The sequence below is a fragment of the Mchenga conophoros genome, linkage group LG3 (assembly GCF_057382185.1).
Source record: "Mchenga conophoros isolate Kocher_MC1m ecotype Shallow Benthic linkage group LG3, M_conophoros_male_GT1.1, whole genome shotgun sequence".
In the NCBI taxonomy this organism is placed as follows: Eukaryota; Metazoa; Chordata; class Actinopteri; order Cichliformes; family Cichlidae; genus Mchenga; species Mchenga conophoros.
The window spans coordinates 47258239-47269749 of NC_140528.1; the positions used below are offsets into that span (position 1 = coordinate 47258239).

The 11511-nt window shown below is 39.6% G+C and overlaps 1 protein-coding gene across 1 annotated transcript; it reads right to left on the reverse strand.

Annotated features, from left to right (window-relative positions):
* Nucleotides 1-6206: 6206 nt before the first annotated feature.
* LOC146579055 (cell adhesion molecule CEACAM20-like) lies at nt 6207-7770 on the reverse strand. The gene is made up of 4 exons (XM_085269475.1): nt 7737-7770; nt 7325-7585; nt 7000-7242; nt 6207-6752 (listed from the first exon to the last, which is right to left on the reverse strand). Exons 1-4 carry the CDS (start codon nt 7768-7770, stop codon nt 6547-6549), a joined length of 744 nt encoding a protein of 247 aa, XP_085125601.1. The 3' UTR covers nt 6207-6546.
* Between the last annotated feature and the right edge of the window lie 3741 nt (nt 7771-11511).

Consider the following 11511-nt stretch of genomic DNA (forward strand, 5'->3'; position numbering starts at 1 on the left):
AAAATGACGTTAACGCCATAACTGCATTAACGTGTCCATTAGTGAGTTCCCGCCGATCCCCTCGTGCATCGTCCTGGACGGCGTCAATTCGTTAATGAGCTAACCGTGCTAACGCGCTGACGGTGTGCAGCCCCATCAGCGGTAACTCGTTAACGGAGATTTGCCGCGTTAATGCGGTTATGGCATTAACGTCATTTTAACAAGATTAACGCTGTGCCACTAAATCATAGCTTCCCTAATTTTTTTAAAGTATAGAGAGACTGCTCAATGGCGTGGTGGTTAGCACTGTTGCCTTAACGCAAGAAGGTTCTGAGTTCAAACCACAACATGAGTTCTGTGTGGAGTTTGCATGGTCTCCCTGTGTTTGCTTGGGTTTTCTCTGGGTAATCTGGTTTCCTTCCACAGTCCAAAGACATGCTGGTAGTGGGATTAGGTTAATTGGTCGTTCTAAATTGTCCATAGATGTGAATGGTTGTCTGTCTTTCTGTGTTAGTTGTGCAATAGACTGGTAACCTGTCAAATTCTCCTATAAATCCAACATACTGAAGAAAAAATGGTGCATATAGTAAGTTTTATGTCAACCACACTGTAGAATGTGTTAAGCACTACATAAAACAACTGTTTAAATCAAATTTTTCATGGGTTGGATGAACTCAATCAAATTAAGTTGGACTCAACTGCAGTAAATAAGTTATTGCACTTGAATGGGAGCAGTTTGGACCAGCTTAATTAATTCATGAATTAAGTTGGAATAACAGAACTGCATAATGCCAAGATAAAGAAATTAATCATTTGGCAATCCTATCCATGGTTGTTTTATGCTCATTCAAACACTTTTTTGGGGGGCTGAAAAACATAAAATAATTGATTTGATTTATTTATTTTTTAAGATTTCAAGCCCATACCTAGCAAACATACACTCATGGAGTCCATGTGAGTACACTGTGGGCAGACCCACAAACCATAGGTGTGGCCTCTGTAGCTGACGGCCTGACCTTAATTGCCTTGAAACTCTGGCTTTGTGTCGAATAATTATGTCTCTTAACTTTAATCACAGTTTGACACACTCTTATTATTTAGGGTGATCATATTTTGATTTCCAAAAAAGAGGACACTTGGCCCAGTCATGAAGAACTTTAATAATACTGTTTGCTTAAAGAAAATCTTAACATATTTAAACGATACCTTCTCTGTCCCCATAGCAGACAGGTCTGGCCCAGATCTGGCATCAAGCTCGCACTTCTGACTGACTGGTGTCATGGCAGAGTGTATGTCAACCAGATGTGCACCAGGTCTGGCAATGATGAAACTATTTATGTTCCAATTTTCCTATTTTAGTTAGAAGACCCAAATGCCATGTTGCAATACTGTACTGTTATAGTAGCCAACATTTCTGTGACGTCGGACTCCGACACATACACACACACACCGTGGTTATGGTGACACGCACTTTTTTTATTATATACTGTGGTTTTGGCTTGATGCAGGGGACACAGACACTCCTGCTCAGTAGTCGCTCTCCTTCTTCCTCGACTGTCACTGAAACATAAGAAAAGTCTCAATCAGACACTTGTCCCAAACACCTGTTCAGCCCCGCTTCCACAGCACCCCGGGAGCTCACTGTGCCACCCCTCCTCTGCAGTGGGCCAGAGACCACACCCGCGCCACAGTTTCAAATGCAGGTTTGACAGGTTTGTGAGTGTACACCTTATCCAAAACCTAGTAAGGGTTTACTCATGTTTAGCACTGGGTGGCTGTAGCTCAGTTGGAAGAGCAGATCACCTACTGGTCAGAAGGTTAGTGATTCGATCCCTGGCTCCTCCAGTCTGCATGTCAAGAGTGAGAATGTGTATGAATGTAGTTAGGAAGCACTCAGTTTAGAGAAAGTGTGTGAATGTAACATGTGGTATAGAGCACTTTGAGTAATCTGGGAGAGTAGAAAAGCGCTATATAAGAATCAGTCCATTCACTGTGACAACAGAGATTTGTCATGTTACTTTTGCACTATTATGTTCTGGCACATGTTGTTATTACATGGCTTCATTAAGGTACACATTAGGCTGACATCTGGGCCCAGAGCTGAAACTGTCCTGGGCCAGCATAGGGCTCGCAGTGTGTCTGCAGCTGGCCCATGTGTGGGCGACATCGGGCAAACCAGACCTTGTCATTCTTTGCAGTATGTGGGCGTGTGTAAGCACATTTTGTGGGCCAGATCCGGGCCATACCGATTTTGCTATGTGGGGTGCGGTTAATGAGTGGTAAAATACAAAATGTCATATAGGCTTTTACAAGTCAACAAGGGCAAAAAAACAACTTAAAAACCTCTGGAATTAAATAATGGTACGGAAATAAGGTCTCATAGTTTGTCTGAAAAGCTGCAGTTGCGCTTTGGCATCTTTTAAACATCATCAGCCATGCTGCGGGGCGCTGTCTGTCCCGTCTGTGAGCGCAGAACAACCACTCACAAAGCAGCAGCTTGGGGATGACGTCACACATATGGGTCCTCTGTAGGCCTATAGGAAAACCCGGACATTTTCATCAATCTCAAAAATCCCCCCGGACAGAACGTGAAAAGTGGACATGTCCGGGGAAAAGGGGACGGTTGGTCACCCTATTGTTATTGTCATCCAAAGACCTCTTGTTTTACTCATGTCAGCTTTCCTTGAGCCCCAAGTTTTTCTTCCTCTTTCATGCCACATTATCATGTTCCTGTTTTTGTCACAGCTGCAGCAGCAGTCCTGTGGTGTGTGGGAAAAGGACTTGAATGCAGGCACTTACTGAGAACCAAGGGAGGTTTATTGTAAATAACGGAACACATAGCAGGGATGGCAAAAACAGAACGAAAGATAACCTGAACTGGGAAAAACTAAAACTAAACAGCAAACCTGAGGAGAGCAAAAGTAACATGAAGGAGGTGGTGAGCAGGGAGAAGATATGGCAGTTTCACGGAGACGTTCACAGATGGACCAGTAACGAGCACATGAGTTCACACAACATAAATACACAGGCTGCATCCCAATTCAGGGTCTGCAGCCTTAAAGTACGCAGCCTTAACGGTCCACAAAGGCCGGAAGTGCGAGGCTTGTGAAATGGGACGGTCTAGCCTCCGTCGCGCTGTCCAGGTTGCCTAGTAACCATGATACTAACAGCTGGAAACGTTTCATACAGCTTTGTTTGACAGAAATGAAGGAGAAAATCTTTTGTTCATTGTTTGTTTGTTTCTACATGAGCTTTGATCATTCTCTGTAAGATTAAGCTCAGCTATTGAACGGCGTATATTTTAAAGTAAAGGCTTTAAAACCAAGTTAGTACAAACTTCACTAATGTCACATGACTTTGCCGACATGTGGCCAACAGTAATGTTTTAATGTTCTTCGTTATTAAACATTTGCACATAAATAAGTGACATCATATTCAGTACTTACTTAAAGTTTACTCTTCGGGCGCCCCTCATCTGCCATTTTTTTTTTGGCAAAATTATCCACACCCACCGCCGCGCTATGCATTCTGGGATATGTTGGGCCACGAAGTCTACACTGCCACATCCTTAAAATTCAGGGAAATGAAAGACACATTTGAGGGCCGCATTTCGAGCAGCCTTTGAATTGGGACAGCCTTCGTCGCGTCGCTGTGACGTAATCGGCCTTAAAATGCGGCCTTTAAGGCTGCAGACCCTGAATTGTCATATCCGTTTCATAAAAATGCAGTCCTTTCTCTTAAAGCAAAACATGAACAACACTGACACGTTTTTAACAAGATTAATTAAAAACTTTTTTAATAAATATATTTAATTTATTTTTTATACAAATTTTTCAGATGTGGATATTACTTACACAGTCTGATACAGAGAGATCTAAAATCCATGTTGTTTTGCTGAAGAATGAAGGCAGTGAGTGGGGGTGTCCTCAAACAGTTTTAATATCAAAAAATTTTAAAACTTCATGCAATGCAACAAAGTAGTTTTACAAAAGTAGTTTTCACTTAGACTGATTTGCTCTTGTGGTAATTTAAGCCTCTGTGATTACGTTCATATCAGTGGGTGGAACAAATAACCACTTCAGACTTTTGTTCAGACTGCCTGTACGGGAGAGCTGCCCTTTGTTTTGATTCCCTGTTTTCCTCCGTTTATGTGTTGGTAGGTAGGTTATGCTTCTATGTTGTATATTTTGTTTTCTTTGGGGTTAGGCAAGTTATTTTCATATCAAGGATATTTTGTTTGTTATGTTGGCCTTAGCTCTAACCCTCAGTCTGAACTAGAACATTTATGCTAGCAGGAAATAAACCTTTTAAAACTACCATCTTAGCTCCTCCTTCACTATTTACCTTTATGTTAGTCCCTTCTAACCCCTTGACTAGCGTGGGGACGTAACACTAATACAAAAATATCTTAACTGATGGTTGTATCATTACAGAAATACAAGAAAAAAACGTAAATATTCATCTTGTTCATAGTTTACAGTCTGTAGACTATACAGATTGTAAACTATGTACGAAATTACACCAATATTAAATGAGCTATCCAAACAAATAAATACATAATGAAAAATAACCTGTTTTCTTAGTGGCACAAGAGAAATGTCAAGAATGCATATAGAAGCAACTAATAGTCAATTTATAGTTACAGTTATAGTATAATAACTGTATGAAAAATCCTCAACACAAATTTGTTGCTTCAGTTCTTCCTCTCTTTAGAGCTCTGTCAATTTAAATCTACAGGGTGGGCCATTTATATGGATACACCGTAACAACATGGGAATGGTTGGTGATATTAAAGTCCTGTTTGCGGCACATTAGTATATGTGAGGGGGCAAACTCTTCAAGATGGGTGGTGACCATGGTGATGCAGAAAGCTTAATAGTCTCAGAGTCTCTTCCTTTGTAGGTTTATCCTGTTATAGCCACACAACTGTAATGAAAGCCGGTGAACTTGTACTTTTAAAGGTATCTACAAAATAAGAACAACAATGACACACAACTAGTTGTGGGGATGTGAGTATATGCCCCGCTGATATATAGGCCCCGCTGATCGTGCTGTAACAGTGGTCTAATGTCCTCTCCTCTCTGGTCGGGCATTTAATATACTGCTTGTATTTGGGAAGCTCATGGCTCAGATTGGCTTTGTTAAAGTCCCCAAGAGCAATGATGAGAGAGTCCGGGAATGTCCGCTCCATGTGGAGAATCTGCTCCGCGAGTGCGCTCTGAGCTGCCTGCGCATCTGCGTCTGGCGGGATGTAAACAGCGGCCAGGATGAATGAAGCAAACTCCCGCGGAGAATAAAACGGTTTGCAGTGGATAAAAGGGCACAAAAAAGGGCACAAAAAAGGGCACAAATTCAAACCAATACTTAAGAGCTGGCTGTAGTTTAGACTTTTTACTTGCATGAAATGTTTTTACATGTTTGTGTTTTGCAACTTTGACCAGGTATACTACAGGTAGTACATATTTTTGACAGAACACTGATAGGTTTGTAGCATAAACCTATTCGCTGGAACGTTAAGGACAATTCAACTACACAGCAAAAAAGCATTAAACACCAAGTAGGCAAAGTTCTTCGTGTTACTCATGCATGAGGGAGAGAACCACGACAAGCGCCGTTCGTTCGCTTGACCCCAGTCGCTCTCGTCCGCTCCCCCGTAACACTGCTCTTTTATTGAGGTTACATGAATATACATAGGTTCATTAACATATGACGTCTACATACACACAAAGAGTACCTTGCCTGTGCGTTGTGTAAGTGTGTGTGTGTGTGTGTGTGTGTGTGTGGTCAGAGTGTGACCCCATAAATGACTTCCCTAACCCTGCTGGTTTGGAAGTCCAGCAGTTCATCTAAACAAAAGGCACTTATCCTAAAACAGATAGAGACACGTTTATCCTACCATAAAACAATAAGAGAAGGTATGCCCTCTCCCATGCTCCCAGAATGTGGGTGTGAATGCCAGAACACTGGCATTCACACCAAGCCTTTGCAGACTATTAAGGATCACACATCCTATCACTACACAATCGATTATACACCTCTAAGCATATATGGTTAAATATTTCTAAGCATAAATGACAATAAACAATACAAATCTAACAAATACAAATGCAAAAAAATATATATTCACAAGTACTTTTAAAAAGGATGAGTTTAACTGAGAATATTGAATAGTAACAAATATGAATAAGGAATGAGTATGATTAAAGAATAAAATACACAAGGTGGCATAATGAAACATTTCAGTGCAGTTAAATCAAAGGTAACAGGTGTCAAAGTCTATATACGGTATAGAGAAAAAGCAACAGTGTGACTCCTTTACAGTTGTTTAATGGAGTTATCGTGGTATTTTTACAGACATTACCCAGATTGACCCGTCAACCTTCCAACTGGTGTACCATCCACTCTACCTCAGCCACAGCACCTTGTATTCTCAGGCAGTCCCACATCCAAGTACTAACCAGGCCCGACCCTGCTTACCTCCGGATTTCAGACAAGATGGGACATGCTCACGATAGTGTGGCCATACACCCATATTAATCACTTTCTGTTTTCTGTTTGTGCTGTTATTCATATTCGCTTGTTTCCTGTGCAATGACAGTTACATTTACATGAAGTTGAACATGAGTTAGCTGTTGTAGCTCCAATTTTCCCATGGTGAAGTAGACCCAGCAGCAGCAGCAGCAGAGCCACCAGCATGATGGTGAACACAGTCCGTAAGATGAGGTAAACATTACAGCTGTGCTCTGAAGAGTCAATGAATGTGATGAAAGAATCTGTTTAATCACACAAAGCAGGAGACTGAAGTAAGTCGTAGTCATTGGACTAGAATTTATGCTGATTTTGTCTGAAAGAATAGAAACCACAGGTTCCACCAAACCACCAAAGGTTCCTAAGACTGACACATAACTCAGTTAAGAGTCACTACATGATTCCGTTGTAATACTGGCATTAAAAGGGGGGGGGGGGGGGGGGCAGAAAGAAATGATAAACAGCTCTTCAGTGTCTGTGTCAATGTCTAACCTGTGACATTCAGCCAGCTTTCTGGTGATTCAGCTCCTGAAATGCTGCACTTGTAAAGTCCTTCATCAGATTTTGAAACTTTGTGGATGGTCACAATTCCTTTGGAGCTGCTGCTGATGTTGAGTCCATCTTTGTAGAAATCTGCTGTGAACGTGGAGGAATTCATCTTGCTTCTGCAGCTCAGAGTCACATCTTCTCCCTCCATCACAGGAACAACAGGACTCTCCAGGATCACAGAACCAGCTGAATACCCATGTGCATAATTCTTTTAATGAAAAGTTGTTTTTGAATATAACAATATATTGTTTACTTAAACCAAACATACCAGTGACAGTGATGTTGATAATGTTGCTCCTCTTCCCTTCTCTAGTTTCACACCAGTGCTTTCCACTGTCGTCTACATAAATAGCGTTTACAGTGCAGGAGGATCCTGTTGCTGTCTTCTTATTGCTGTTGCTACATGATTGTATTTTATCTTTCAACTTATGTAAGACATTATGATGAGAGACTCCCTCACAGTAAAAAGTTACTGGCTCATATTCAAAGAACTGTGATCTGTTTGGAACAACACGAAGAAAAACTGCATCTGAGACAACAAAAAAAAAAAACCTATTTACTTTTGTTTTTGAAAAACCAAAATATGCGACTATGCTAACTGAAATAAAAAAAAAGGAAATCACAAATTGATAAAAACAAATTGACAAATGTTCATGTCAGTTTAACTAGCTGTTACTTACCAACTCTCTGATCATGTGCAAAAAACATCATCATCCAACTCATCGCTGAAAAGACAAAAAACAAAAGGATTGCACACACACACAAATTAATCGTGTTAAAAATTTTAATCGTTTTTTTAATCAACCATGATGGCGGATTAATTTGTATTAACACGTTAATTTTGACAGCACTAATATATATATATATATATATATATATATATATATATATATATATATATATGTGTGTATTAGAGATGGACCGATCCGATATTACGTATCGGTATCGGTCCGATACTGACCTAAATTACTGGATCGGATATCGGAGAAAAATAAAAAATTTAATCCGATCCATTAAATATCACGAAAGCACCTCGCAAAACTTGCAACACGCCGTAACTCACCTCAGAACGTTAGCATGTCGGAACAGTATGCATCACGTGATAGAGCGGCTGTGGCATGCGGGACCTGTCGGTGGTCTGGATAGCATTTGGAGCTTTGCTAGCAACCCGGCATTTCATCTCCGATAAAGTTATCCCCGAGAGAAGTAAAGCAAGTGTGTAAGTCCATCTCTGAATGTTTGTAAAGCATTCCTGCCTTAAGCTTAACAAGCTAACTGCCTCATCTTGCTGCTACTTCAATCATGAAACTGCTTAATGATCAGCTGATCGGCTTTTCTGTCGCGAGTCCGTCTCTCTTGTTTGTTTTTGGCCCACTTTGCACCAGAAAGAGGAAACCAGCGGCTGAACAGCAGCAGCACGTTTAAGCTTGATAAGCTGTTGTTAGAAATTATTTAATATTACTTTCTATGCCAGGATCGTTTTCTACGTAGCTGACGCTGGTAACTGTGCAGGGGCGGATCTAGCAAAGTTTAGCCAGGGGGGCCGATAGGGCATTAACTGGGAAAAGGGGGCACAAAGACAGACTTTTCTTTCTTATTCTCATTTAAAATGTCGAGCTTTTAATAAATAATTATCTCACACCCAAAGTTTTAATTTGATGTAAAAGGAATAGAAGTCAATTACTGTATATAGTGACTATTAAGTCTAATATATATACCCTAGTAAGCTATAGTACATTTTCCTTTGGGAAGGTACCATCTGTGCAGTCTGCAATTTTGTTGAAGAAAGATGTTGAATCTATTTAATATTTCTTGAAAAATAATTGATTTCTGTGCATTTTTTTTCACACTGCATCAAATTAAGGTTGATTACGTCGATTAAGCATCATGAGGTGGAGCGTGAGGGGTGGTTCCCTATTTTTTATTTATTTATTTTTGTTGTTGCTGGGAGTTGGAACCCTATTAGTTAGGTTGCTTAATATTTACGCTAAGTACTCTTTAAAATACCAGAATAGGGAGGATGGTGTAGGTTTCAGTTTATTAGATTGATCAGTATTGCTGAACTATGAAATATTTTTTTTTGCATACAGGTATGACAGAATAGCTTTAGTGTAGTTGTTGTTTTAAACTTGAGTATGAACTTATACAAAATGCAGCAAGATATTTAAAAAACAGTTTTGTTGATTAAAAAACACTATATCGGATTCATATCGGTATCGGCAGATATCCAAATTTATGATATCGGTATCGGACATGAAAAAGTGGTATCGTGCCATCTCTAATATGTATATATTAGAGATGGCACGATATATATATATATATATATATATATATATATATATATATATATATATATATAAAGGTTTCTCAACATGAAATATTTCAAACAACACAGTGATTTGACAAAATTACTAACTTAAACAGAATCCTTAAAGTTTAGCTTAATAAATAGTTAATGTGATAATGGAGAAAGTACTCACTGAGTCGGATGCAAAAAGCTCTGACCCCCATGACGTCTTGCCGGTTGTGAACAACTCTCTTCCTGTGTGGCTAATTTATGCTACTGAAACAATACTTGGCATTTAAAAATAGCTTTGAAAGAAGCAGAGATGCTGCTGTTGTTGTCAAGCCTCAGTGTTTCAGGCCACCATCAGGGAAATTAAGCTGAAAAACTAGTTCATACATTTATTATTTCCAGGCTGGACTACTGTAATTCATTATTATCAGGATGTCCTAAAAATGCGCTGAAAAGCCTTCAGTTAATCCAAAATGCTGCAGCAAGAGTCCTGACAGGGACTAGAAAGAGAGAGCAGATTTCTCCTGTTTTGGCTTCCCTTCATTGGCTTCCTGTTAAATCCAGAATTGAATTCAAAATCCTGCTCCTCACATACAAGGTCTTAAATAATCAGGCCCCATCTTATCTTAAAGACCTCATAGTACCGTATCACTCCAACAGAGTACCTCGCTTTCAGACTGCTGGCTATCTTCATTCCTAACATATTTTAAAGTAGAATGAGAGGGAGAGCCTTCAGTTTCCTGGCCCCTCTTCTGTGAAACCTACTCCCAGTTTGGATTTGGGAGACAGACACCCTTTCCTTTTTCATAAAGCATATAGTTAGAGCTGGATCAGGTGGCCTGATTACTTTACTTTTAACAGTAAAATATGGTGGTGGTCAATGATCTGTGAAATATTTAAAATTGTTTGATGATCTGAAACATCTTAATGTGACAAACATACTAAAAGAATAAAAAAAAAAAAACAGGGAGAGGCAAACACCTTTACCACTACTGTGTGTATGTATGATAGTATAACATTTACTACTATTTAAATCAAACTACATTTTTTCCTTATGTGTTATTTGTTCATGATTTGACCTTCGGTTGAGTCTTTAACCTTTTACTAACAATGTTTTTGTTTTTTTGTCTTTTATCTAACAACGTTTATCTTTAACTATGCTTTTTAAGTGCGCAATCATTTTTATTATATTTATTCAAAAATAAGAGCAATATTAATAGTGTGTTTAATTAAAGATTTGTGTTAAAATAAAAACGCATGTCAGAAGTTGTACTTCATGACATGGGCGATCGTGGCTCAAGAGTTGGGCGTTCGCCTTGTAATCGGAAGGTTGCCGGTTCGAGCCCCGGCTTGGACAGTCTTGGTCGTTGTGTCCTTGGGCAAGACACTTCACCCGTTGCCTACTGGTGGTGGTCAGAGGGCCCGGTGGCGCCAGTGTCCGGCAGCCTCGCCTCTGTCAGTGCGCCCCAGGGTGGCTGTGGCTACAATGTAGCTGCCATCACCAGTGTGTGAATGGGTGGATGACTGGATATGTAAAGCGCTTTGGGGTCCTTAGGGACTAGTAAAGCGCTATATAAATACAGGCCATTTACCATAACCATTCTAAGCTATGTGAGGAAATTCACAACCCTCACTGTCACTAGATACAGTATATCTGTATCTGTATATCTGTCTAAAAGAGGTGCTTCAGACTTACACCCTATGTGGTTTACATTTGGAGCGTAAGTTCACTAAGCTCAAATTATCACTAGCATCTGCACATTTATAAATATCACATACACACTGAAGAAACATTCAGATGGTGCACTTTTTTTCTCCTTGTGACTTAATACTGTATAAATAATATTGTGCTACTGTTGTTGAAAAATGCTCAGTAACATATTTTCCCTCTTCTTGTTTTTTCCTTACAGCAGCACATGTTGCTCTACCTGCATTTACTCTGCTGGCCTCTATGGACATGGAAAAAACACTTTGCTTTCAAAACTTGGACTACTCTATTCGGACAATACATCTCTTGGGCAGAGAATCATCTCCTAGATATTATCATCGTAATTATTATTTCAGCTGCTGTAATAAAATAATTTCTTAAATATAGGGCAGACAAAGTATTTGTCATAAACATTACAACCGAACAATAAAAATGAACAGAAATATTACCA